This window comes from Spizellomyces punctatus, assembly GCF_000182565.1.
Source record: "Spizellomyces punctatus DAOM BR117 chromosome Unknown supercont1.8, whole genome shotgun sequence".
NCBI lineage: Eukaryota > Fungi > Chytridiomycota > Chytridiomycetes > Spizellomycetales > Spizellomycetaceae > Spizellomyces > Spizellomyces punctatus.
In genome coordinates this window covers 1,176,577-1,202,048 of record NW_015971544.1, presented here as the reverse complement: position 1 = coordinate 1,202,048, position 25,472 = coordinate 1,176,577, and the positions used below count along the sequence as shown (strand labels likewise).

The 25,472-nt window shown below is 46.7% G+C and overlaps 13 protein-coding genes across 14 annotated transcripts in view; 6 read left to right on the top strand and 7 right to left on the bottom strand.

The window, feature by feature from the left end:
* Positions 1-960, top strand: part of SPPG_09268 (uncharacterized protein) — a gene marked incomplete at both ends in the record, with an annotated part of 3,963 nt that extends 3,003 nt beyond the window's left edge. Inside the window, 6 exons of the mRNA XM_016757425.1 lie at positions 29-189; positions 247-306; positions 376-444; positions 514-630; positions 695-781; positions 847-960. Of these exons, the coding sequence (XP_016607952.1) occupies positions 29-189; positions 247-306; positions 376-444; positions 514-630; positions 695-781; positions 847-960 (608 nt within the window). The remainder of the gene's footprint in view (positions 1-28; positions 190-246; positions 307-375; positions 445-513; positions 631-694; positions 782-846) is intronic.
* On the bottom strand, positions 666-4,271 carry SPPG_05282 (tryptophan synthase, beta subunit). The gene is made up of 15 exons (XM_016753507.1): positions 4,104-4,271; positions 3,827-3,934; positions 3,715-3,770; positions 3,413-3,645; positions 3,060-3,349; positions 2,921-2,992; positions 2,785-2,852; positions 2,629-2,721; positions 2,446-2,560; positions 2,107-2,385; positions 1,753-2,049; positions 1,559-1,683; positions 1,362-1,485; positions 1,134-1,299; positions 666-1,062 (listed from the first exon to the last, which is right to left on the bottom strand). Exons 1-15 carry the CDS (start codon positions 4,147-4,149, stop codon positions 1,008-1,010), a joined length of 2,127 nt encoding a protein of 708 aa, XP_016607951.1. The 5' UTR covers positions 4,150-4,271; the 3' UTR covers positions 666-1,007.
* Positions 4,272-4,389: 118 nt separating this feature from the next.
* SPPG_05281 (methionine-tRNA ligase) lies at positions 4,390-6,997 on the top strand. The gene is made up of 9 exons (XM_016753506.1): positions 4,390-4,489; positions 4,553-4,669; positions 4,726-4,929; positions 4,991-5,080; positions 5,140-5,191; positions 5,262-5,442; positions 5,503-5,659; positions 5,721-5,902; positions 5,969-6,997. The coding sequence occupies exons 1-9, from the start codon at positions 4,401-4,403 to the stop codon at positions 6,937-6,939; spliced, it is 2,043 nt and encodes a 680-aa protein (XP_016607950.1). The 5' UTR covers positions 4,390-4,400; the 3' UTR covers positions 6,940-6,997.
* A 4-nt stretch (positions 6,998-7,001) lies between these two features.
* On the bottom strand, positions 7,002-7,880 carry SPPG_05280 (uncharacterized protein). The gene is made up of 2 exons (XM_016753505.1): positions 7,481-7,880; positions 7,002-7,408 (listed from the first exon to the last, which is right to left on the bottom strand). The coding sequence occupies exons 1-2, from the start codon at positions 7,808-7,810 to the stop codon at positions 7,142-7,144; spliced, it is 597 nt and encodes a 198-aa protein (XP_016607949.1). The 5' UTR covers positions 7,811-7,880; the 3' UTR covers positions 7,002-7,141.
* Positions 7,881-7,926: 46 nt separating this feature from the next.
* SPPG_05279 (uncharacterized protein) lies at positions 7,927-9,355 on the top strand. The gene is made up of 3 exons (XM_016753504.1): positions 7,927-8,225; positions 8,287-8,743; positions 8,803-9,355. Exons 1-3 carry the CDS (start codon positions 7,963-7,965, stop codon positions 9,277-9,279), a joined length of 1,197 nt encoding a protein of 398 aa, XP_016607948.1. The 5' UTR covers positions 7,927-7,962; the 3' UTR covers positions 9,280-9,355.
* SPPG_05278 (uncharacterized protein) lies at positions 9,265-10,656 on the bottom strand. Its single transcript, XM_016753503.1, has 7 exons — positions 10,518-10,656; positions 10,259-10,450; positions 10,068-10,195; positions 9,967-9,996; positions 9,610-9,904; positions 9,480-9,547; positions 9,265-9,408 (listed from the first exon to the last, which is right to left on the bottom strand). The coding sequence occupies exons 1-7, from the start codon at positions 10,612-10,614 to the stop codon at positions 9,343-9,345; spliced, it is 876 nt and encodes a 291-aa protein (XP_016607947.1). The 5' UTR covers positions 10,615-10,656; the 3' UTR covers positions 9,265-9,342.
* A 313-nt stretch (positions 10,657-10,969) lies between these two features.
* On the top strand, positions 10,970-12,519 carry SPPG_05277 (uncharacterized protein). The gene is made up of 2 exons (XM_016753502.1): positions 10,970-11,710; positions 11,776-12,519. The coding sequence occupies exons 1-2, from the start codon at positions 11,133-11,135 to the stop codon at positions 12,272-12,274; spliced, it is 1,077 nt and encodes a 358-aa protein (XP_016607946.1). The 5' UTR covers positions 10,970-11,132; the 3' UTR covers positions 12,275-12,519.
* A 305-nt stretch (positions 12,520-12,824) lies between these two features.
* Positions 12,825-14,135, bottom strand: SPPG_05276. 2 transcript variants are annotated; one of them, XM_016753501.1, is made up of 7 exons: positions 14,075-14,135; positions 13,935-14,006; positions 13,837-13,842; positions 13,715-13,756; positions 13,612-13,646; positions 13,432-13,547; positions 12,825-13,372 (listed from the first exon to the last, which is right to left on the bottom strand). In XM_016753501.1, exons 1-7 carry the CDS (start codon positions 14,075-14,077, stop codon positions 13,002-13,004), a joined length of 645 nt encoding a protein of 214 aa, XP_016607945.1. In that variant the 5' UTR covers positions 14,078-14,135; the 3' UTR covers positions 12,825-13,001. The 2 variants fall into 2 exon arrangements, with proteins under 2 accessions (XP_016607945.1, XP_016607944.1); XM_016753500.1 differs by having other exon boundaries at positions 13,715-13,842.
* Positions 14,136-14,660: 525 nt separating this feature from the next.
* SPPG_05275 (uncharacterized protein) lies at positions 14,661-15,323 on the top strand. Its single transcript, XM_016753499.1, has 3 exons — positions 14,661-14,779; positions 14,932-15,100; positions 15,178-15,323. Exons 1-3 carry the CDS (start codon positions 14,743-14,745, stop codon positions 15,260-15,262), a joined length of 291 nt encoding a protein of 96 aa, XP_016607943.1. The 5' UTR covers positions 14,661-14,742; the 3' UTR covers positions 15,263-15,323.
* Positions 15,324-15,401: 78 nt separating this feature from the next.
* On the bottom strand, positions 15,402-18,237 carry SPPG_05274 (uncharacterized protein). Its single transcript, XM_016753498.1, has 12 exons — positions 18,050-18,237; positions 17,888-17,938; positions 17,573-17,816; positions 17,373-17,517; positions 17,144-17,283; positions 16,899-17,087; positions 16,704-16,832; positions 16,574-16,646; positions 16,265-16,520; positions 15,915-16,201; positions 15,760-15,847; positions 15,402-15,691 (listed from the first exon to the last, which is right to left on the bottom strand). The coding sequence occupies exons 1-12, from the start codon at positions 18,129-18,131 to the stop codon at positions 15,543-15,545; spliced, it is 1,833 nt and encodes a 610-aa protein (XP_016607942.1). The 5' UTR covers positions 18,132-18,237; the 3' UTR covers positions 15,402-15,542.
* Positions 18,238-18,583: 346 nt separating this feature from the next.
* Positions 18,584-19,698, top strand: SPPG_05273 (uncharacterized protein). Its single transcript, XM_016753497.1, has one exon. It carries the CDS (start codon positions 18,813-18,815, stop codon positions 19,527-19,529), a length of 717 nt encoding a protein of 238 aa, XP_016607941.1. The 5' UTR covers positions 18,584-18,812; the 3' UTR covers positions 19,530-19,698.
* A 3,237-nt stretch (positions 19,699-22,935) lies between these two features.
* Positions 22,936-24,208, bottom strand: SPPG_05272 (uncharacterized protein). Its single transcript, XM_016753496.1, has 4 exons — positions 23,883-24,208; positions 23,713-23,812; positions 23,553-23,643; positions 22,936-23,494 (listed from the first exon to the last, which is right to left on the bottom strand). Exons 1-4 carry the CDS (start codon positions 24,166-24,168, stop codon positions 23,150-23,152), a joined length of 822 nt encoding a protein of 273 aa, XP_016607940.1. The 5' UTR covers positions 24,169-24,208; the 3' UTR covers positions 22,936-23,149.
* A 103-nt stretch (positions 24,209-24,311) lies between these two features.
* On the bottom strand, positions 24,312-25,360 carry SPPG_05271 (uncharacterized protein). The gene has a single exon (XM_016753495.1). It carries the CDS (start codon positions 25,181-25,183, stop codon positions 24,644-24,646), a length of 540 nt encoding a protein of 179 aa, XP_016607939.1. The 5' UTR covers positions 25,184-25,360; the 3' UTR covers positions 24,312-24,643.
* Between the last annotated feature and the right edge of the window lie 112 nt (positions 25,361-25,472).

Genomic DNA, 25,472 nt, shown 5'->3' with positions numbered 1-25,472 from the left:
TCTTGTTTCCATTTGGTGGCTTTGTAAGTTTGCTTAATTGATCGTACTTGCAAGGTCTTGGAGTGTTCATGGGACGAGCTGAAGACTCTGATTGCGAGCAAACCGGACATGGATCTCCTTATTCGGGGGTACCTACGATACCTCAACACCATCATATCTAAAAGCATGCTGGGAGCTCGAAAGCACAAGGTAGTAGGCGCGCTGAATATTTTTGTGTTTATGCAAGCTAAGTGTCGTTTTTATTAGGATGAGCCGCCAACGTTGTTCAAGATTGTTGATGTGATCTTGGAGTTTCGGGAGGCACAGGTGAATGGCTAATTAGAAAGAAAAGTCTCAATTTAAGGCAATAATATTGACGGTCTGGATTTCTTATAGGAGCGTTTACACAAGTATGGGACTGCGCTCGCTCGACAAGAACAGAGAGCGAATCTGGACTTTCGGGAGGTTGGTCCAAATATTTGTTTGTTTAGCGTCTTTGAAAGTTGACAGGTTGTTGGATGGTGAAATTTGTAGCGAAGTTTTGATATTTCCCACATACATGCGGACGGAGACTTATTACCTGAGGAGGACGGGACGGAATCTTTAGAGAATATACGGGCGGAATTGAACCGTGGTGCTGAGCGATTCCGGGTATGTTCTCAAGCAGGCAGCGCACCACATCGGGTTGCTTTTTAAAGCATATTGCCTTTGGTAGGAGGAGCTGTCAAATTTTATGGAACTGTTGGCGGAGCATGCTGATGAGACACTCCGAGCTCTAAGCGTCCGACTAAGTTTCAATGAAGTAAGTTTGACATGAGGTACACAACCCTCTATTCCCCTTACATTCATACTGGATTAGTATTACAGCACTGGAAGATGATACTCCCAGCCATAGAGAAGAGGTATGGCCATACGGCCATTTTGTACATGAACGATGTGAATAGTGGAATAGTAAATATGATACTCTCTCTAAATGTGTGAACGTGACCAGTTTTACAAATTGCAGATTCTGAGGGTACTTGAGAACTTTAGGCTTCTTCCTTTGGTTTCATGGCGCCATGTCCTCCCTCAAATCGCAGATCCCTGGGACAAGATCAAACAGGGTGAGCTGAACGTACAATTTGGATAATTTATGGAAGAAAAAGTACACGCACCAGCCAATTTTGGGACCCAACTTTGGTAGTGCCTCAGCAACGGACAAGACATCCTTGTCTCCACGTCCACTCAAGCAGACAATAATATCCTTGTCCTTGGGTAGACTCTTGGCGACCTCAATTGCCTGATAGATAGCATGAGACGATTCCAATGCCGGTATAATTCCTATAAACCACCAGCATCAGCAACCAGGTAGCGGGTCAGTTAACAAACTTTTGTTTGCTCACCCTCTAGTTGAGAGAGCTTCCTGAAACCTATCATAGCCTGCGCATCAGTGGCAGCGACGTATTCGGCGCGATTGGTGTCCTTCAACCAAGCATGCTCAGGACCGACACCAGGGTAATCTAATCCCTATTGGCATGAATCTGCCTTGTTAGCTAACGATCCATCATCAAAAGATGATCACATCCGCAACGATACTAACCGCGCTAATGCTGTGGGTTTCGATAATCTGCCCGTTGGCATCCTGGATCAGATATGTCCGCGTACCGTGCAGGACACCAGGCTTACCGGCAGCAAGGGTGGCTGAATGACGGCCGGTTTCCACACCTACGATTGAGTGATACTGATTTAACAATGGCGAAAAAGAATACAGAAATTCAAAGATGAGAATCTTACCGTCTCCTCCAGCCTCGACACCAATAATACGGACTGACTTATCGTCAACAAAAGGGTGGAACATGCCAATGGCGTTTGATCCACCTCCAACACAAGCAATGACAGCATCAGGGAGCTTGGAACGCATAGCCAGCAGTTCGGCACGGGATTCCCGACCGATAACAGATTGGAATTCACGCACGATGGTCGGGAAGGGGTGAGGACCAATGGCGGACCCAATCAGGTAATGTGTAGTCTTCACGTTTGTCACCCAGTCGCGCAAGGCTTCGTTGATGGCGTCCTTCAGAGTACGTGATCCTAGTCGACACAGAATGAGTAGCTGTGTGTGCACATTTACAGTAAATCATAATGTACCTGAATCAACGGCAACGACTTTGGCACCCAACAGTTTCATACGGAATACGTTCAACGCCTGTCTTCGTACGTCCTCTGCTCCCATATAAACCGTGCAATCCAGTCCAAACTTGGCGCAAACCGTAGCGGTCGCCACACCATGTTGTCCAGCTCCAGTCTCGGCAATGATGCGCTTCTTTCCCAAGCGCTTGGCGAGTAGGACTTGTCCCATTGCATTGTTGATTTTGTGTGAACCAGTGTGGTTCAAGTCCTCTCGCTTCAACCAGATGCGCGCGCCACCTAAACAGAGAATTGGTGTCAATCGATCTTTCCATCGAATGTTACAAGAAATAAACGCACCTGCATCAGCCGTAAGACGCTCTGCGACGTGTAATGGTGAGGGACGGCCCATGTAGGAGTAATGTGACCTGAACTCATCCCAGAAAGCGGGGTCATTTTTCGCTTCAACGAAGGCCTGAGAAGGAGAGGTATCCTGTTGGCATCACGTTCTTATCAGCGTAATGTGCGGTCGGTAATTATTACCTGTTCGATCTCATCCAAGCAATCTACAAGTGCCTCAGGGGCGTACTGACCGCCAAAATCACCAAATCGAGCTGCAATCGCGTGCGGCGTAGCCTACAATAGAGCGCCCCGTTAAAAAGAGTACAAGTTATATACAGATCATTTAGGATGATATACCGTGACAGCAGGCTTTTCCAATCCGTTAGTTGGTGCGGCCCCGTTCTCTGGTGCTTCTTTTGGTTCTTCTACAAGATTGCGGCATTCATTAGTCGAAGTCATCAGAGCGGTTTCGGACAGCAACTGGAAATTTTACCTGGTCTCAGTACGGTCCGTCCGGTAATGTTGGAGGCAAACTCCCGTACACTATGTCCACGGTGGCCCTTTTCTGTAATCGACGCCAGCCTTTTAGTCTGTAATTCGGCCAAACACGCAACTAATATATATGCACCAACCCGACTGCTTGAGTGTGGAGATAATCTTTGACCCTATAACGACGCCCTCTGCTTGTGCACCGACTTCGCGAAAGTGCTCAGGTGTCGCAACACCAAAGCCAACAGCGAGAGGCAAAGACGTGTACTTTTTGATTCGCTGCAACAGATTGGGCAGCTCTACACTGACCGAGTCGCGCGCTCCCGTGACCCCCAGCGTACTGACAACGTAAATGAAACTGTCAGCAACACGCGCCAAGAGCTGAATGCGGTTGTCGGTGGTTGATGGGGCAATTAGAGGGACATAGCTCAAACTAAGTAGGTACGGATCGCACATGAGCATTTTTGTACACAAATTAGGCAATAAAAGGCCGTACCCATATTCAGTGCAAAGATCTCGGAACCGCACGGCCTCTTCGGGGGGTAGATCCACAACAATGAAACCATTCACTCCAGCACGAACGCAGTCTTGCATCAGCTTCTTCTCTCCATAAATTAAGAAGGGATTGTAATATCCCATGAAAACAACCGGCACCCGGAGCCCTCTTGATCGGGCTTGCTCAACGTATTTCAAACATTGCAGAATATCCACACCGTTGTTGAGGGCAACCTGGTAGGGATTGAAAATGGGGATCAATGTCTACTGGACAGAATAGAATCCCAGGATCTCACAACTTACGAAACTCGACTCTTGGATTGTTGGTCCATCGGCCATGGGATCGGAGAATGGTACGCCTATTGAAACGAATAAGCGGTTGACCAGGAACCTATTGACCACATGTAGGCCATACCTAGTTCGATAATGTCCGCACCACCTTCTTGCAGACCCAAGAGGACGTCGACCGTATCCGTCACCTCTGGGTAGCCTGCAGTGACATAGGCGACAAATGCGGGACGACCTAGAACGGGAGTGAAGCGAATGCTAGTCAGATCTCTGACTTTACCCAGACTCACCGAGCGAAATCCGGGCAGAATGCTAATTGTCGGCGCAGCCAGCATGTATGCACAAAATGCCCCCTTTCTCGGTCCACATCGGCAGAACACAAGGCACAAATGATCATTGTTTACCTTCTTTGTTCGCCTCAATGAACGTGCTTCTCAAATATTTTGACATTTTGTTACTCGTTGGAAATCCTTAAATGCAATAACCCCGCTTCTCGTTTCACTGCTCAAAGTAATAAAAAGTGCCCAATCTTGCGGAAAACAAACAGAAAATGTCCCCACCGAAAAAGGTTGAACGTTTCCAAAAGGATCAGCGATGATTCCCTTGACTCAAGATGTGACTCATACTGATCACGTGACTGAGGTTTTGACTTTTGGGCACTTGTTTGTTGTTTGAGATTCCTCAGTTTTTGGCCAACGATCATGAGTACTGACGGGGTGAAGGATGGCGGGCCGCTGCCAAGGGTGAACAACGACGTTACCATTGAACTCAAGCACCATGAAAGTCTCGTGTAAGTTGCTCTGTGCAAGAGATTATATGTGGTTTCATTTTATTCATACTTAGTATCTTCCAGGTTGCCCAAACCCGACCAGCGCAATGTCCTCATCACCAGCGCGCTACCTTATGTGAATAACGTGCCCCACTTGGGCAACATTATCGGCTGCGTTCTCAGTGCCGATGTGTTTGCACGGTAGGGCTTTATAATGCTTGCTCACTTTCATTACCATTGCTCATTTGTCATGCCAGATACTGTCGACTGCGGGGTTATAACACACTCTACATTTGCGGAACGGACGAGTACGGAACAGCGACAGAGACAAAGGCTTTGGAGGAGGGTGTGTCCTGCCAAGAGCTCTGCGATAAATATCACACAATACATAAAAAGACCTACGAGTGGTTCTCGTGTGACTTTGACTACTTTGGACGGACGCCTACCGAAAAGCATACACAGTAAATACCGCTCTCCTTGAATTATGCCAAAGAATTACATGGACTGATTTCTCCTGTTCAGGATCACACAAAAGATTTTCAATGCTATTGACGTAAAGGGCCTAACGGTGGAGAGAACCATGACGCAGTTGTACTGCAATCATCACAATTCGTAGGTTAAAAGTATTGCAAAAATTGGTGGATATGATTCTGAACTGGTTTACTGTACAGATTCCTGGCAGATCGGTTTGTTGAAGGAACTTGCCCAAACTGCAAATACAAGGTTCGTCAGATTGACTGTTTTCGAGATTCTTCTCGAACTTGCGTTTACATGTGCGCTTACATGTACATAGGATGCCCGCGGTGATCAATGCGACGAGTGTGGAAAGCTTCTGGATCCGACCGAATTGATCAACCCGCACTGCAAACTTGACAAAACGACGCCTGTACCGAGAGAAACGGCACATATCTTCTTGGATTTGGGCAAGTCGCAAGCTGAACTTGAAAAGTGGGTAGAGAAGTCTAGCGTGCATGGTACGTAGATTGTGCATTGCAAGAACCCTGAAACTGCTTTATATCGATACTCGCCTTTAGGACTGTGGTCGCAAAACACAATCAACATCACAAAGGCGTGGCTTAAGGAAGGGCTAAAAGAACGCTGTATTACCCGTGACCTCAAGTGGGGAGTTCCGGTTCCCAAGGATGGGTTCAGAGAGAAGGTGTTTTACGTGTGGTTTGACGCTTGCATCGGGTATGCTTGGCATATCAATCAAAGTTTCGTTCATGATAGGAATTTGACACATGATTCGTAGATACCCATCCATTACGGCTAATTACACAGACGACTGGGAGAAATGGTGGAAGAATCCTGAGCACGTTGAGCTTTTCCAGTTCATGGGCAAGGATAATGTACCGTTCCATACCGTAGTGTTTCCGTCAACGCTATTGGGTACCGGGGAGGATTGGACTCTTTTGCATCACATTAACACGACAGGTATGTTGGTAGAATGTCCATCGCATGGCTTAAAAACGTCGGATACTGATACCTAGATCATGTTAGAATATCTGCAATATGAAGGCGGCAAATTCTCAAAATCTCGGGGCATTGGCGTTTTTGGCAATCATGTAGTGGAAGTCGGCGTCTCAGTTGCTGTATGGCGGTACTACCTTCTTTCCAACCGACCTGAAACCGGAGACTCGCAATTCACCTGGAGCGGATTTGTTGCTTGCAATAACAACGAGCTGTTGGCCAACCTTGGCAACTTTGTCAATCGAGTTGTGAAGTTTTTGAACGCAAAGTACGAACGGACGATTCCATCTTATTCTGTCACGGACGAAGTAGAAGCAAAACTGATCGATGACGTCAACGGGCTGTTGAAACAGTACAACGAAGCTCTCGAAGGCGTGAAGCTCCGGCTAGGTCTCAAACTGGCTATGGATATCTCTGCACGCGGAAACCTCTACCTTCAAGACAATCGCATCGACAACAAGCTTTTCGCCAACGCACGTGAACGATGCGACACGGTCATTAGCGTCGCGGCCAACCTGGCCTATCTCATCGCAGCACTCATTTACCCCTACATGCCCACAACCTCTGAAAGCATCTTCAAACAACTTCGGCTCCCCACACGCAAAATTACGGATACATGGTCAGGGAAAGACATTGAAGCAGGACATGTCATTGGAGAGGCAGAGTATCTCTTTTCGATCATCAAACCCGAAAAGGCAGATGAATGGCGCAGAAAGTACGGGGGCAACCAGGCAGATAGCGACGCCGGTGTTTCAAAGACGTCGAAAAGAAAGGCAGCGAAAGCCAAGGCTGCTGCGGCAGGGCTTAGCGAGGCGCCAGCGGGGGTAGTCAAGACACCGGAGATTGTGGAGTTGGAGGAGCAGATAAAGCTTGCGGGTGATGAAGTGAGGAAACTAAAGACAGAGAAGGCGGACGCTGAGGTAGTGAAAGTGGTCGTGGACAAACTTTTAGACTACAAGAAAAAATTGGCGGAGGTTATTGAAGGGCTGCAAAAGTTGTAGGATGGAATGTAGATACGCGTTTGTACGTTTTTTTTTATAGAGGTGACATTTATACAGAGTGTGTGAACTCTTACAATTTGTTTATTTTTCAGTAAGATTCCGGGACAGTCAGTAAATTAACGCTAATGAATATCAAATGTAGATTAATCACTACGATCTAATCCTATGTTCTCTATATTGCCAAGTGCGGCGAACCACTCATCTACCGCCTGTCTCCCACCCGTCGAACTATCGCCGGAGGCCCATAAACCTTTCTCGCTCGCTCCTCAAAAGCCCCCACCATGACTTTACTAACCTCTTCAAAAAATAGGTTCGATAGATGGGCATACAGCGGGCTTTTAAATTGAAAGGCAATAGAAAAATCTACAAGGGTCGTTGGGGAATCTGGGGTTGTGTTGGTTGGTGTCCCTGGTGCGAATTTCCAGGTTGTAATAAGCGTACGGAAGAGGGTCGAGTTTGAGGCTACAGCCTAAACCATTGTCGCATTTCGCTTTAGTATTTCTAATTTCCTTTGAGGGAGATGCGGGAGGGACAAACTAACCTGGACCCGCTCATATGGAACACACGTAACCTCACTGACATAGTTTTCACTAAAAGCCCTAAACCCAACGCCCAACTCTGCTTTCAAAACATCTTTTCCATTGAGTTTCTTGTGTGAAAGGACTTGCGAGTGTGCACACCACGGTACAAAGAGATGGTAGGAGTTGATGTTGGATACAAGTGCGTAGAGCTGTTTGGGAGTATAACCGAGATGATGTTTTTCGTGGTGGGTTGAGGGAGGTGCAGTGAGGAATGTTCGGTGAGGGAGGTGTGCATTGGGAAAGGCGACCCGTGGGCGGTTAAGACGGAGGAGGGGTTTTAATGGAGGCATTCTGTGGGCGAGGGATCTAAAGTCTAAAGGTTTCTGTCATCTAATCCAAACCTCCATGATGATGTGGCTTGGCAGATTGGGATATCCCAACGCGCTTTTCACCTGGCGTTTGGTTGCTTTCCTTCTCCAAATCACCAGAAAGGACGATTACAATGACTTTAACGTTCATCCCCACAAATACTTCAACACATCCAAAAACCCTCAAGCGAAAATCTGTTCAGACCCGCCATGCAACGAGTGGCATCCCTGTCTCCATCCCTGCACATTCGAAGACTTCTCTTGCTACCAAACCGCACAGTCGAAATGATCTGGAGGAGGAACACGCCGTGAACAAGGACCCACCCCAACCGGTGGCGTATCCACACGTTCTAGAAAGTAGTACGCTGGTGGAGGAAGGTTACAAGGAGTATGTGAGGTAACATCACCTGTGGACCAACAAGACACTCGTAACCGAGAACTGACCATTATGAAGATAGTCGGCAGCCTTCCCGTGGGTTTTCCCACAAAGAGGAGGAAGAAGATCCCATCGTAAATGAGGAAGATATCACCCCTCAAAAGCCGCCCATTCCTGTTCCCCATCCAGATGAAGAAACGAAATCCATTAAACCAGCCCGGACTCCTCCACTGGATCCCAGCCTAATCGTAGACCCTCATCTCCGTCTTAAACTTGCTCTCCCGCCATCCAATCCAAAGCTCATGCGTCCGAAAGACTACCACCTTAGGCGCAAGACGGAGGATCGTCAAATACCAATCACGCAACCAAACATTGTGCCGACGAATTTGGATAGACCGACTGCAAATTCTTCAAAATTCATTCAAAATAGAATCGATAAAGTTAAACAAGATAGATTTGATCCTGTACAAGCTGTGGCTGAGTTGATGATCAAGGATAGGGAAGCCGTGAGAAGGGTGCAAACTCGGGTAACTGCTCAGGTAAGATGGTTTGGGTTGAAGAGATGTTGAGCGTAAAGCTAATACCGGCACCTGTTTAGTCACTGAACATTGACCGTAATACAACACAATACAACAACCTTACACCAATCAATACCCATTGGGTTCACCAACACAGCAAATCTCGGACCCAATCAGATCAAATTGCAAGGATGGAACAGGCCGCCAGTGAACCCATCATGAGCACCACGTCTGGTCCTGAACCTGCTTCAAAAGGGATACCGCGGGCCAAAAAAAGTGTGAGCCAGGCGTGGCTGGATGCACGGGACACCAAAATGAATGCAGAGGAATTCAAACCAAAGAATTTGGAAATGGATACTATATCCATACCATATCCCCATATTTCGGACGATCCGTTTGCAAACGGTCCGGATGCCCCTAGGTTGACGATGGGGTCTCTGGAGCTCAATTTAGAGGATTGGAATCGGTTGAGGTTTTATGAAAAACCGGTGCGCTGTCAGGATTTTGATATTGTGAAGCAAAGGAGTGCAATCCTGAATCCATCAAGTTTAAAGTGAGATGAAAATACTCTTGTTTATTATAGTGAAAAGAGCAAAGTATGCCCATAGACTGGTTGGTATTTATTTGTGCTTGAAATTGGGGGCACGCTTTTCGGCAAAAGCGTTCATACCCTCCTTTTGGTCCTCCTAAAATTTCATCAAAGGTGTGTGAGTCGCTACATGGTGTCAGAAAATGAATGTTGACAAGTGTACGTTACCGTTGCAAACAAGCTGTGGAACAATCTCCGTTCGAGATGCAAACCTTCCGACAATGGGAGCTCGAATGCTACATGTCACAAACGCATTAGCACACATTCTACAGGAACGTACTCGATGAGGTTCACTTACACTTGTTCACAAGTTCCTTGGCCATCAATACACTCGGAAGAGAGTACGAGGCAATCTTTTCAGCATTCTTGATGGCCTCCGCGACAAGTTGATCAGCAGGGTATATCTTTGCTACCAATCCAGCCTTCTCGGCCTCGGCAGCCGAAATGAAATCGCCGGTCAAATTAAGGTGCATGGCCTTGGCTTTGCCAACGGCTTGGGTGAGACGCTGTGTACCACCGGCACCGGGAATAATACCGAGCTTGATTTCAGGTTGGCCAAATGTCGCTCCTTCGCCAGCGTAGATAATGTCGCACTAATTGAAAGGCCATTGAGTGAATTGTGCCAAACAGGAAACAAGGCTTGACAACACCATACCATCATGGCCAGCTCGCATCCACCACCCAACTGAAAATCAAAAAAAGGCGGTCAGCATGAGCTCGTATGAGTTGCAGGTTCAATCATAGCGGAAACCCTACAGCAAATCCATTGACAGCCGCAATAATGGGCTTGCGGATCTTTGTGACACCAGTCCAGTCTTCAATAAAGTTGTTTTTAAAGTTGTCCACAAAGTTCAATTTGCTCATTTCCTTGATATCCGCACCCGCTAAAACACAGAGAATATGAGTTGAAGAAGCCGTACCCTAACCAAGGGCACCCAGACGCGCACCAGCAAATGCCTTTTCACTGCCCGTGATGACCATGGCACCAATGTTTTCGTCCTTGTCAAAGACTTTCAAAGCCGCGTTCAATTCGGTCATGAGCGGCGTGGAGAGAGCGTTCAAGGCCTTTCGGCGGTTGAGAGTGACAATTCCAACACGGCCCTTTGTCTCTGTCAGGATGAATTCATAGTTGGTTTGACCTACAACAAAGAGTGACGATGAGTTTTTACAGTGAATTGTTGCAAAAGTAAACAAACAGATACGAACTGAATGCAACCGACGTGGAGGAGAATGCGCGAGTTGGACGGATACCCTTTGCAAGGGGCCGCGAGAACATGGGACGAACAATGGCAGGAAGCATCATCAACGACAAACGAAACCAACACGACGAACCGTTGGAAAGAGTTGCTCAAGACGGGCATGAGTCATAATACCCAAATACAGTTAAATGACAATGTCATGGCAACAACTAGCACGTGTATGTGGCTTGGCAGTGCTTACCACATGAGACGATCGGGGACCACAAAAAGCGGCCAACATTTAAAATTTACTTGCAAATTCTTTATGGGCGGCACGAAAAAAATATTCTCATCGCAAGCAATCCTCTCCTTTTATGGGTTTATTGCAGCGGCACAGTCATCTTGTCCCACTGCATCGCCACTCGTCGACATTTTCCAATGCGCTACACCGCGGCCGCTTTTTTCCCACGCAGGTGAATTGGGGGGAGGGTATAAAAAGGATGGGTTGGGATTTCAGCTTTTAGGATTTAGAGCATTGCCCATCGTCGTTTGTCGTCGTCGTCGTCGTCGATTATCTTCATAGACTTGGTTTTTTAGACGTTTGTTTTTAGACTTTGCAGAGAGACATTTAGATTATACAGAAATGGGTCGAAAATCAGCCATTGCCGTTTCGCTTCTCGCTGCTGCCACGTCGGTTTCCGCCGTCACTTTGCCCACCGGAAACCCCGACAAGAACGACGGATACTGTCTCTCGGGAACATACACGTTTGCCAACAAGGACCGCGTCTTTGATGCCACACCTCATGTCGGAGTACCAGACAACTTTGACTACTCGAAATACGACTTTGTCATCCAGAACGGTGGACAAAAGAACTTTCGCATAGCCAACAATGTTGCAACCTTGGCCCTCACCAAACCAGCAAACATTAGCGCTCCCGCCGACATTACAAAGGGATCTCTTGCTCAATGGATCAAATACGGAAAGGTGACGGCCAAAATGACGGCCGCTGCCGTTCCCGGTGTCGTGACAACCTTCATCTCCATGTCAGAGCGCGGTGATGAGATTGATTGGGAAGCGGTCGGCGGTGATGCCAACAGCATTCAGTCCAACGTCTTTTACAAGGCTATTGTTGAGTTCCAAGTCCACGGGGGCGTCCACAACGTGACAGACATTACAAAGTTCCACGAATACACGATCGACTGGAAATCCACAGGCATCACGTATGTAATTTGCAATTAAAAGATTTGAGATTTAATGTCTGAATATTAACGCGCGTTTTGCACAGTTTCGCCATCGACGGTGTCCCAGTCCGCACTGCAACTCCTGCCGGAGAGACCGCAAAGTCAAAGGCCGTTCCCCCAGGCGAGCAATGGTTCCCTACCACACCCTCCATGTTCCAATTCTCCATCTGGCAATCCGACAGCGAATGGGCCGGCGGTAAAGTCGACTGGACAAAGACCAATGAAGCTGTCTCGCAGATTGAATCCGTTACCGTTGAGTGCTACGATGACAAGAACCAGCCTGTGAAATACTGGCCTGCTAGTGCTCTTGCTCGCTCGCAGACAGCCGTCAAGGACGCTCCCAAGCCTGCTTCACCAGACGGTAAAGGCACTGGAACCGGAACAGGAACCGGAACTGGCACGGGTCAGAAGGGCTCCAGCGGAAGTAACTCGAACGGTTCAAAGACGGGATCGGGCGCCATTAGCGGTGCAGCAGCACCCGTCGCCTCCATTCTGAGCGTACTGGGTGCTGCTGCCGCCAGTATCGCCGCCTTTTTCATTTAGAGCCCTTTCCCACGTATAACATTCTATGATGCAAGCAATGCTTGTAAACAGTTTTTGACACTATCGTTATCATGTAGATCTCCTACCTCGATTCCCATTGAGGATTTTCTGTCTATGTAATCAGCAATACTCATGTTTGGTGTTGTCATATCCATATGTTGATAGTTTTTTGTAAAGATGTTGAAAGCAAATATAATGTTGTGCTGGTCAGCAACACGAAATGGTTTGTGCGCCAGGAGAGCCGAGTTGACGTGTATAGCACTTTTGACAGTTTTCTTCGTAAGTTTCTCCCTCGTCTGCACAGATGCCCTTGCCTGGAAAACACGTGATTGTCGGCACCCCTGGGTGCAACTATGCACAAATGGACATCAACATTCACAAGCCTTTATGGATCTGCCTAACAACTATAAATCAAATTTAGTCCACTGTAAAAGGTGACTGCCAATGGACAAATGGACAACTGAAAATGTACTGAACTCTCCACATTTGCATTCGCTAAATGTGCAATAGTCGACTCTGAGCATAACTCGGGAGCTGGATGTTATCAGGATGTTTTAATCCTCAAGCGTGTCTCCATTCGAACGTCACAGTTAGTTAAAGAGGTCATGGATCTATCGTTTGATGATATATATAGCAAGAACTTCCAAAAGAGGAAAGCAATCAGTCTCTAAACAACCCATCTAACAAGAGGTCTCTGATTAAGGATAGTAATGTGAAGGGGGAATCGTCATGATTGGGTTGATTGTACGCTTCTCCCGCCCTCACCCGCCTTTGCATTCACAGTTCCATTCTGATCCGGTTTTCCATTTCCATTCCCATTGCTCCACCACCCATTCCACCAGCCCCCTCTTTGCTTCGCAGCCTCCTCCTTTTCAATTCTGACATTCAGAGCCTTTGCAACGAGATCGAGCCCCCGTTCCAGCCGTCGATTCTCAACAGTTAGAATCTCCACCTGTGTAGTGAGTTTTTGTATATTTTCTTGCATTTGGGTGATGGTTTCTTGAGTCTGTTGGGTTTCGATTTGGAGCTGTTCAAGGGCTTCGTCGACGTTTAGCCGACGCTGAGTTGTTTTTCGACTCGATCGGTAAGCTTCCCCAACTATCAATGCAGAATTAGCACTTTGGAAAAGGCGTAGATGCGTAAGGATTGCAACCAACGTATTGTTAAGACGGCCACCGAGAAGATGACGCTTTCACTCATAAAGTTGGCGCCGAGTTCGACTGCTCGGGCATCATTGAGGGGTCGGATTGGTTCGGATTTGTAGCCGAGAAAGCTAAATGGGGCGCATGACAACTTCTGTTAAAGTAAAATAAACAAGGTTGATCGATTGCACATACCGCATCTTGATCCCTTGCTCCCATTGATGCGTTCTCTAACGTGACAAACCGCACAGATTCAGTTGCTGAAGGAGATACAAAGCATCCATTTAGAGAAACCTACTTGGGCCACGTCCATGCAAAATTCCTTGAATCTCGGATGTGTCTACCGCATTTTGTAAAGACGAGGTATGCATTCAGTTTTCCCCTAGGTCAGTACTGATCTTCGCTGAACGCGTTATATACCTTTGCCTTTCAAAGAGCGATAAAAGAGACATGTTTTAGAGCCATATGTACTGTTTTGATCCCTTCTACTTGCAAGATAAAGAAACCTCATTGCACACCTGGTTTTTGATAGAATTTGCCAGAGGCTTGGCCAATGTTCGTATAAGTAGACTTCCTAATTTAATTGTTGCCTATTGGAACACCATATTAATATTCTAGATCATAACCATTCCACCAGAAATCCACAAAAAAAACATACCATGTTTCAGAGTGCTATCCCAAAATCATTTCACAATGAATAAGAGTCGGAGGGTCGGAAAGTTGGAGGTGCGTCTTGGAAATGAGTCACCGCTCAAGTTGCTGCGGACTCGCCACAGTCGAATGCACTTGATCCAGGCTTATGGCAGCAGACGATCATTTGCCTCCAACCTGCGGTTTTCCAACCACAGCACAGCAGCAACCTTTTTCATTTCAGCTTGCCAAGATAGTAGCTACTTTGCAGATGCACTACAGATGCATTTGCATTGCAGATGTATCCGCAGACCAGTGACACTTTCGCGAGAATATGCTTTTGAAAAAAAGAGAATAAACTTTTGTAAACTCGCTTCCACAGAGTTTCTTGAGAAGTGCAATCAACAAGATGCACTACAATATGACATACTTACCCTCGGAAAACACATTGGAAAGCCAGAAAACCCTAATGCACTCTCCAAGTACGACACCTAATGAAAGTTCATGATAATACTTTGCCTTCCAACGCAGATCTCATCACGTGTCGTGGCGCGCAATTGCCATGCCAACAACTGAACGAACGGGAGGGGAACGCGGACAAAGCGCTGGGTTAACTTTGAAATAGACCCTTTGCGTGGGGTGCAGCATCTGGAACTCATTCTCGGTAAAAACCCGATATCAACAAGCGCAGAAAACATGACGAACCACGACGTGGATGATACGGCGCCGCCCAGTAGGTGTATTGTGTGGTCGGGAGAAGAGGGGATGGTGGATGAAGGGTTGTGACATTGGGCGGAGCTGTTGTGATGTTGGCCCCACACCTGGACGCCTCTGTTCACCATCGAACATATGCACACAAGACTAACCAACACCCCGACATTATAGAAATGTACATTTCTCAAGAAGAGCTCTCAAAAACCCAAATTCCCCTTGCATGGCGAGACTACTGCTCCCACCTCCTTCCCGAACTCAACAAGTGCCGGACAGAGAACTATTACCTTCCCTGGAAATGCGAGCAAGAACGTGTAGCGTGGATGAAGTGCCAATATGATGAGTAGGTTTTTCTTTTGGTTTTTTTTGGGGAGCACAACCGATGGAGTATGTTTGTTGACTTTTTTTTCTGGGGTGTAGTTATCAGCGCCGAATGAGGAAATTGGAGAAACGTAGGGCAAAGGAAGAGTTGGAGAGGAATGCTAGTGCAGTCGAGGGACTTTGATGCTGAGAGTTGGGTAGAGATAATATATACCGCGTCATACAATAAGTGGTTTCTATTGGGTTTAGTCTGACCACTCGTCCAGGAGAAGACGTACCAAGGGTGTCTCGCAAGTCAAAAGATGATCAAGGACATTTACAGATTCGATACGATCCAGTACCATCATCATACGGCGACGTCTTTATAAAGAAATTAAGTACATTCGGTAAAAAAAAAAAGCGTCTCCAAGATCTTCCGATACAGCCCACGACAACCCCACTAGGAACGAGCCCTTGTCGTTTTATTACATCCCCAGACTTTCTGGAGTAATGGACGCCAAGAGCTCGTCCGTGTCCACCTCCGCATACTCTGCACTGGTGGCAATATCCAATGCCTCCTGGTGGAGATCCAAGACACTCCCCGATTTCGTTGGAGTGGACCATCCGTATGCGGCTGGGAATGCCAAAATAACATGAGCTTTCTCATTACAAAGCGATTTCTCCAACAATAAAGGTGCTTACCAGCCATAAGCTCTTCCAGCTGAACTGTACGATGTCGCTCCCGCTTTTCGTCCATTGAATGAATGGAGGGAGGTTTTTGTCCTGGTATCTAAACGACCACATTCAAAGTGAGCACAGAGAGTATCATGATAAGCAGAAATCTCTGAAAGACATACGACGAGCCTTTCCCCAAATTTCTTTTCGCCGGTTGCCTTGACATTTTCAGGCTCTTTAGCCTCCCCGGCTGACGCCTCGCTCTCAGTAGGACTCGACGTGGAAGTAAGCGTAGGCGTCTTCACCGTTTCTTGCATCAAAATCAATTTCGCTTCTTGTAGCGCTTCTCCCGCCCGTAGTAGCTCGATGACTTGCTTGGCTTCTGCAGTGCTGATACCCAGCTTGCTCACCAAGAAGGGCTGCATTTCAGCAAGTTGGTGCGGATGAGCGACTTTCTTTACCAAAATTGCTATCGAGTCAAGATTGACATTAGATGAAACATCACATATAAAGCAATTCACACAAAACATACCAAAACACTTCATAACAGCATCCTGCAACCCTTGTGCATTCTCCACTCCTCTCGTCGCATGCAACTGTTCCAAAAGAGCTTCACAGAGCTCCAAAAACGACATGCCACCCGTCGCACACCCGAGCTCCATGAGGGTGCAAATGATTTCAAACATGGTTTCTTTGACCGAGGGGTCACAAAGAAGACGGGCTTGGTGTGCATCAGGTTGTTTGATGACGTCTGTAAAGTGTTTGAGGATCCCGTGCCGGTATTCAGGCTGTTACGAATGTTAAAAAAGGTAACTAAAGTGCGAAATCGAAAAGGACTCACTCGTGTGCAGGTGGTAATAGTTCGGAAAACGTTGACAGCGTACTCTTTGGATGGACGCTTGAAATCAACAATGCTAGGGATGGTTTCATGAGTATGTCAAGTTTCGATAGCAGAGTAGACGCTGACTCACTTTACGATCGGCGCCAAGAAAACAGGGAGGGATTCTAGATCCATTAGACTGAATAGATGCGTTAGACAACGTCCTGCAACTTGTTCGGGATCTGAAAAGTCGTTCTCGGTGCGTTCGGTAATGGTGTTACTAAACAAAAGGACCAATAAGTTCACACAGACGCCAGCATATAAATCGGGCAAAATTATAACCTACGGGTCCGTTGGTATTTTTGTTGGATCGTTGATGTTGGCCAGTATGGCGTGCATCATCATCCTCACGTACTCTGGGCCTCCTTTGATGGTTGTGCCATCGATTTCGGGGTTATCTCTCAAGCGGGGGTGCGCTACAAAGCCTTTGGAATGGATCACGGCTTCCAGCGCCGCGAGACCGCAAGTGCGGGATCTAAACGAGATGTCAGAGATTGCGCACAACGAGTTTGAGGTCACTCGAAAACGTACGTGTAGACAAAACCTTCATCATTGTCCTTTAATAGGCACATGCCGCTAAAGTGCATGATCAAATCAAATAGGTAGTTGTGCATGGGGGCTTTGGGAAGGCAGTTGGGTTGGTACATATAGTGCTGGCAGAACTCCCTAAACTATTGAATACAAAGAGTGATTGTGTGGGTAAGAATCGTGAAACTGAGGACCGAGATGCATGGCTTTGTAAACAATGTGATAAACGTACCACGGTCGTAGCGTCCTCCATCAACTGGTTTGTTGATGTCAGAATGGAATAGATGACACTAAGTGCCGCTGGACCGACTATCGCAATCAAGGAATGACACTCTTCAATGAGCGTCCGCGCCAGCTGCAAGTTAATCTGTACATGCCTGGACAACACCATGAGCCATCATCCTAATTGAGTTCACATCCGCCAATACTTACCCCCAACGACGATGCCGTATATCACTTTTGTTATGCGCCGCCAGAAGGGGTCCTACTTTGAACACCTTGTGGGGTTTGGATCGAAGATAAAACACCAATCGACTGAATTCATTCGATTTTGGTATGATTTTCTTGCCGCGGACGGGATAAATGGAGTGGAAGAGGCGAATGTGGTTGGGTACCAGAGGACATTTGGCTGTTATGAGGTCGCCGATGCCCATGGCGTCGTTGAGACTCAAAGAGTCTGTCCAAAAAAAGACGTGAAGACGTGGTTAAGAAGGGAATTTTTGGCTCAGTGACCCAGTGGCGACATACCAGAGGAGCGTGCAGCGTAAGGTAAAGACTTTGTAGAACGAGCGTCGGAAACTATTCAATTGGGGTTCAAAATAGAAGAACACAATACGCCAGAGGTCAGCTCAGACAAACCAAGGTTGTCGGTCATGCAAAACAAAGAAAAAAAAAGGCCAAGAAACTCACAATTTGGGGGTCGAATATCTAGGCTTCCTTTGTGTGAAGTGGAATCACTCCGTAGTTCGGAGATATTCCTTGATGAAAGCATGGCACACCCACAAACCCTGAACCCTCATATCACGACAAACACACAAAAACAAAAAACCTCCGAAGAAAAGCCAAAAGGAACAATAAACGCTTGCAGGGCGATTTTGAGGATCGCTTTGAAGGTCGAGTTTGTGAGTCATCAACGGACGAAATTTGCATTTGATTGCGTAATCCACTTTAAGTTGGGCGGAGTTTTTTCTTGGACGTTTTATTTTGTGATTGCATCTGGATGCTGTCGACTGTATAGACAAGAGTTTACTGCCATAGCGTTAACAGCCACGTTGAAAGTTTTGAGGTTTATACATGTCATTTGCGATACGTTGCCAGCCATCATTATGGCTTGATGGATGGAGTTGATATCAACAAACAAATCCAAAGGATCATCCCCTCATCGTTGGGTATTTGCCAATAGTATCAATGTCGGAACCTGTTCCGGCGGCCCACGGCTGCACAAAAAGTCATGGTTAATGAAAATCGGAAAGTGAGCTGCTGCAACTTGACATGGATCGTCTTGTGAGCAGGTTAGGGGCTTCAAATCATTGTTCAACACTGCTGGACGATACACACATTCGGGAGACAACCAATATTGTTTGGTATTCACTTTTAAGCGTTTGACTTGATTATTTCGTCTTGCATAGCGGGAGCCTATCAACTACTAAATTTCCAACCGTCGATCTAAACCATGCCGCTCGGTCTCATCTTTCCTCTCTATATTTACCCTACACCAACTGCCTGGAACCCCGTCTACGTCTCACTTAAAACCAACCCAAATATCCCGCACATACTCATCATAAATCCCTGCAGCGGTCCAGGCACTGCTCTTGACACAAACTACGCAGCCGCGCTTACGCAACTGCGGAGGTATCCCAACGCCATACTCATCGGCTATGTCTCGACAGCATGGGGGAAGCGGGATACGTCTGATGTGCGGGCGGATATAAAACAATGGGCTTTGTGGGATGTGGATGGAGTATTTCTGGATGAGTGCTCAACGGGAGTAAAGGAAAGCGACGTATACAGGGCCTACAAAGCTTTTGCGAGCGAACTATGGGATGACGGCGTGGTGGTGATCAACCCGGGTACACCTCCCAACCCTGTCTACCTGCTTCCAGACATTAGCACCATCTGTATAGTCTGTGAAAACAACTACAAAGAGTGGACTCAATTCCGTCCACCCGCTCAATCCTCATCATGTGGTCTGATTCTGCATTCCACGCCTACATGGTCCAAAGAGGAGCTCGACAATGTCATCCGAGATGTCGTGGCGGACGGGTATCAGTGGATATTCCTGACAGACGATCCGATGCCGAATCCTTATGATGCTTTTCCGGGATACTGGGAAGAGATTGGGAGGGCTGTCGCAAACTGTGGCGGAGTGGATGAAGGCTGGTATGGATAGAGAGTGACATAGAGACAAGGTTTTTTGTTCGATTCGTTTCAACCTTCCACGCAGATTAGATATTACTGTTAATTGAGAATCTCTCTATATTCTACTCCATGTAAATTGAAAATGCTTCATAATGTTCTCCATGATGAATATAAGAAAAAGATATCTCGTTGGTTGCAAATTCAGGTTTACAACCTTGTGGGGACGAGCAATTATAAACAATCTCCAGCGTTTTAGTTTACAAAAAATAAAAAGAAAACCAAAACGGGACCAGTAAAGTCACCAAGGCGACACTGGGGGGCACGCCGAGCTTTGTCCGTACGGGTTCGGGACCCGAGTTGTTGAACAAGCTCAGCGTCGCGGTTACGCCATCTATTGATGGAAACTATATTCCGCGCATGGTGGAGATCGAACTCAGTCCCTTTCGGGACCGAGAACGAACGCTTTACCCCATAAGCTATCTCCACAAAGTCAGAACCAACTGGTTTTTTGAGGACTTGAAGAAGGATTGACAAACCGCATCTAACGCTTTAGTTTTCAAAAAAAAAAAAAATAAAAAAATACAAAGATAAACAAAAGAGACCATTGGGTCCACCAGCGTCCCACCGATATTTCTACCCGGTCACATTAATCTGCGGACAGGAGTCTACATTTTGATACTATAGACACACCCAGTTTTCAGTTTTTGAAGCACTTGAAGGATTTGGTTAGCAAACCGCTTTTAACACTTTAGGTTTCAAAAAATAAAAAAGATGAACAAAAGTGGGGTCAACAGCACCATCACATTTTTGTTGCGACGGCGCCGTCGAACCACATTTATTGGGGGGGGGGGGGTGCACGCCGGGTTAAACCCAGCGTCGCGAGTCAGTCCATCCAATGATGGATGCTAGTACCCAGTACCTAGCAGCCGCGCTTTGTGGAGATCGAACTGGGCCCCTTTCGCGACTGAGAACGAGCGCATTGTCCCATACGCTATCCCCACAAAGTCAAAGCCATTTGCCCCTTGAAAAACTTGAAGGATTGCAAAATTGCTTCCGATGTTTTAGTTTTTAAAAAGAAAATACAAACATAAACAAAAAGAGACCAGTGGGTCCACCGGCCACCAATATTCCGATGGATCACTGGGGGGCACGCCGAGAAATTTGAAAAGTCAAAAAAACGGGATTTCTGGTCGAATCCCTTCTTATGACACGTACTTGCGCTGAAAATAATGCAACATCACGATAAAATGGCATTAAGGCGATGAATAGTCTATTTGGTTGAGACACAGAACATGGGACACAACTGACGTAGGCCAGAAACGCGTGAGAACATGGCAGAGGCCGAAAGCCAATAATGCGAGCTCTTTATCCGTGCGCATGACTGGAGAGATATGGTAATATGCAGGATACATACATAACGCCATCATCGACCCATGTTCTCAGAGCTCTTGTATAATCGGCATTAGTGGATACAAACGTACGGCGTTTTGTTTATGGCGGCTCTTCATGCGCTTCCTTTGTTTATTCCGGTATTTCAACATCATGATGATCTTCGTGGAGAAGACGGTTGGATATCAGTGCGCTCAATGAGTCCTACTGGGAAGCAGAGAGAAAGATTTCATTATAGCACGTGGGTCATTACAGGCATTGATCGTATAACGAGCCGGATAGGCACTGTTAGATGAGCTTTCTAATTCCATCTACAAATACCTTTTCACCAACCAGTCGCCAAGCAATCAAAACACATAATAGTAGCAGCGTGGACGTTTTCTACTCGACATTTATTCCCTCCACTCCACAGTACATGTAGCCTTTATAGTCTTTTACAACAGCGGTTGGCGCAATAAAACACACAATCGACAAGGATTCCACAAGATGTGGCAGCTACACATGATCAGTTTCGATACAATTTCACCAACCTGGATAGACTTACTTTGCATCCGTCCCGTACGACGAGATACATTGTTTACGTAGGTTTATAGCTCCTCACATGGTGGGACGACCATCAGCGTCGTTTCTTCACTGGTTATAATAGAGTTGAGTGAACGCACTGAGATTCAGTTGTAATGTGGAGACTTTCCAAGTTGCATTCCGCATGACCTCAACATGTGTATAATGTTCATGCTCTTCAAATGGACTTGAGGAACGGATTCTATGAATACACGTACAAGCAGGTCCAAGAGACGTTTGTGAAATATCACGCAAAGAGGTTCATTTGGAGTCACGCATCACAGAACCTATCTTGCACATCAAAAGAGCCTTTTTAATTTGGGTGCTAGCTATGCATAGGACTTGACGCTCTAATCTTGAGACGAACAGGTAAGGCGAAATGCCCAAAGGTTGTTCATCCACACATTGGAAATGTTGAGCAAACACACTTCTGTTGGGGCATATCGTGAGAGCATCAAAGTCCAGACTGCACAATCAACCCACTTGAAAATAAACAAAACTAAAAGCCTCGGAAGCGGTTTGCGAATACTCAAGTTTTTTGAAAAGCAGCTTGTTTTGACTTTGTGGGGATAGCTTATGGGGTAATGCGCTCGTTCTCAGTTCCCGAAAGGGACTGAGTTCGATCTCCACAAAGCGCGGGCTGCTAGCTCACGCTAGTTCCATCCTGCGATGGTAAACCCGCGACGTGAATAACCAAAATCTCTTTCGAGAGTTAAATTGGCCCCCCAGTGGTTCATCGGTTGATCCCAATATGACGCCGCTGGACCCACTGGTCCCTTTTTGTTTATCTTTTTAATTTTTCAAAATAAAACCTAGTAGACCGAGCAGAATAGTCTTTGCAAATGGAAATTCAAGAATCCCTACGTAGCCCCCAAGCACCTGTGATGCTTCCTCCTTAACATAATTACCGGGAAGGATAGGCATCAGCGAACTTTAAGCTAGCACTACCCTTCTGTATCGCATTAAATGTCTCAATCTCGATAGTGTCGTTTTGAGCTGATCGACATGATCATCATACTCCCAAACTTACTACACTTTGGGTAAGAGGTTCAGTTGAAGGACAATGGAGCGAATACGGTTGATCTCCTTTTAGGATGCATTGGGGAATTTTGAACATTGGCACGTCTTGCAAGCAAACCGATAGATGCAGATCGTATTGAATTTTACAAGCAGTCATTTGTGTAATCTAATACATTTAGATGCAATGGGAAGTACCACATTTCATCAGAACGTTCTTTTATATTCGTTGTGCTTGACATGGATTTTCCAAATGTTTATCATCCTTTCGAATCGCGACGAGCGATTCATACGATATGATTCATCGTGTTGCATTGAGACTCAGCGGTCAATAGGCATAGTGCACCTTTGAAAAGGTTGGACAGACGTTCACACTCCCACTGAACTACTATGGCGGATCTTTTTTTTTTGAATGCAATGATGGAATTTGAGTTGAACAGGTAAGCTGCGATACGAGGTTTATACCATTGCAGTTTACTCAAGGCTTGGATACAGAAGATTCAGTTGAGGTTCAATGCCCCAGAGAGCCATGACCGCGACTACTCGCATTCTTTCCTTATTTTCTGAAATTTATAAATAGGTGATGGAGAACTGTTCTACTCGACTAGAATCCATTCCCATCGACATAATGCATTGACTCAAGAATGCGCCGCAAAGCCATCTCCTGAATCCCAACCCCCTACTCTATGCAATCTTGACTAAATCATTCAAAAACATGTAACGTCCCAAAATCATATAAATATGCCTATCCCAGCTCAATTGACTCGCATGGCTCCCAAACGCCCGTCGTGCAGCCAAGTAATCGTTCCAACCATTCACAAAGAATGCGCGGTGCGTAACGGGTTTGTTAAAGAGGAGATTGGGAAGGAAAGAGAGAGAGGTCAGGGTCACGTCGAGGATGGAGCTGTATTTTCGGAGGAGGGGAATTGTGGTTGTGCTGTAAGTTGGGATTGGGGATTTTAGGAGGGCACGGTGAACGGAGCGGTGGTTAAGGTGCCCCGACGTGCCGCCTGAATCGAATGTGACAATCTATGAAAATATCAGATATGGCAAAGGAGATGAGGACAGAAAGGACATTTGCACTCACCACATCTGCATTCGTCTTTTTAACATGCTCCGTAACAATTTCAAGAACCCGATCAGCGGGCCACCATTCCCGTGGATTATCTTGAATATCACTTGCAACAATACATGACATGAGCTCAACAAAGAAAACCGAAAATCACAGATAAACCAAATCAACGTACGGTAAATCCAACACGGTACAATGCTGCTCATCCACACCCAGCTCTCGACAACTCCCCATCAACTCTCGTCGTCGGGTATCCCCAATTCCATAATTATTTCCTACCAAAGCGCAGAAAAATATCAGCACCCACAACTACAGCAAAAAGCAAAACACCAAACACAAACATACCAGTGGAAAGCACCAAAATCCCCTTTACACCACCCAACGCATTCATTGTTGGCGAAAAAAACAAACACTCGTCATCAGGATGCGCAACCACCAGTAACGGCCGTTGCGCCGTGCGTAGCTCATGCGGAACGAGTGCGGGACTGCCTCGTGCGCTCACAAGAAGAGGGTAGAGGAGGAGCGGGGGAAGGAAGACGGCGAGAAGGAGTGGGAGACGATGTCGGTGAAGGAACCGGTAGAGAGTGAGCACAAGGCGCTTCACGCGCGGCATGGTGCGACTGGAATGCATGGAAAACGAATGCCGAACGTTCGCAAAACAAAAAACCAAACGTCGACTCCGCGCTTGTCAAAGCAATTCCCTTTGTCTACTAAGCCATCACGGCTCAAAGTCACGTGTAGAACTGCTGGAGAAACGACGACGATGGACAAAGGTCAAGACAACTACGACGACTTATTAAAACATTACCAACAATTATACCACTAAAAAACTACAAAACGGATTTCTACATACTCTAATCAATGTCTAATCATCATACATTAAACAGATCTAACAAGTAGTGTCATAAAAATGGTACGTATCGCGGGTATCCCGTCCATCAAGACGATGAGTGCATGCAAGCTCTCAGCAGAGGTTTGCAACACCTTCCACCATATTACGTCCCCAGACTCTTTCTCGAGGTTTCACAATATCCATCTGGTTGTTTGATAATGGATATGTACCCGTCCTCGTCCAATTTACAACCAACAGCGTATGCCATGACTATTCAACAGGCAGCCACAGGTACACCATCCAACTCTTCTGGCGTTAAACAAACCTTGATAGTCGCATCTCCTCGAATCATGTCTTCAAAATCCGGCAATTCTTCATCTTCCTCCTCAGTTTCCTGTACTGTCTCAATCATTGGTACATCTCGTAGTACTTTCCACGCCATTCGGCGATCCAGGTCAAGCGACATTTTGGTGCGGATTGGAGGCGACGGGTCTATATGGTGCGTAGGGGCGGGTTTGGGGGAACGAAATTTATTGAGCATGGGCGTGCTGAGCATGGTGCGGAGGCGATGTTTGGGAGGGTGTTCTTTCGGGGGTAACGGTGGCGGCGCTCCAGCGGGTGGTTGTGGTGACGGCGCTGAGGCAACTCCAACATGTTTGAAGGGCCTTAAATCCAGCAAGGACGCAAAAGACCGTAGGAATCCTTTACGTCCTGAACGTGGCGGGGGCATCGGTGCGGAAGGAGCCGACGACGAGGTCAAAATTGGGAAGGATATGGATTTACGGGGTTTGAGGGGCACGTGTGGGCCTTCCATGGTTCGAAAGGATAAGGAGGACAAAGGAGAAGCCCGCCGATTATTTATTCAAAACACACGGATTTCCACCAAAAAACTAGACAAGGGCGGGAAAGAAACGACAATGGTCGTTTGGCAAACTCAAATCGACAGCGAAAAAACAAGCCCGCGCGCAAGGTCCGTCCCCTTGCAAAAAGCGGTTGCCCTGCAGGAAGGGCTGTCCGAAAATTGTGCGTCGCCCCCTGGCTTATGATCTGCTTATGTCATCACAAGTGTGAAGGTGGTGTTCTTTGCTGTGTTAACATGAAAA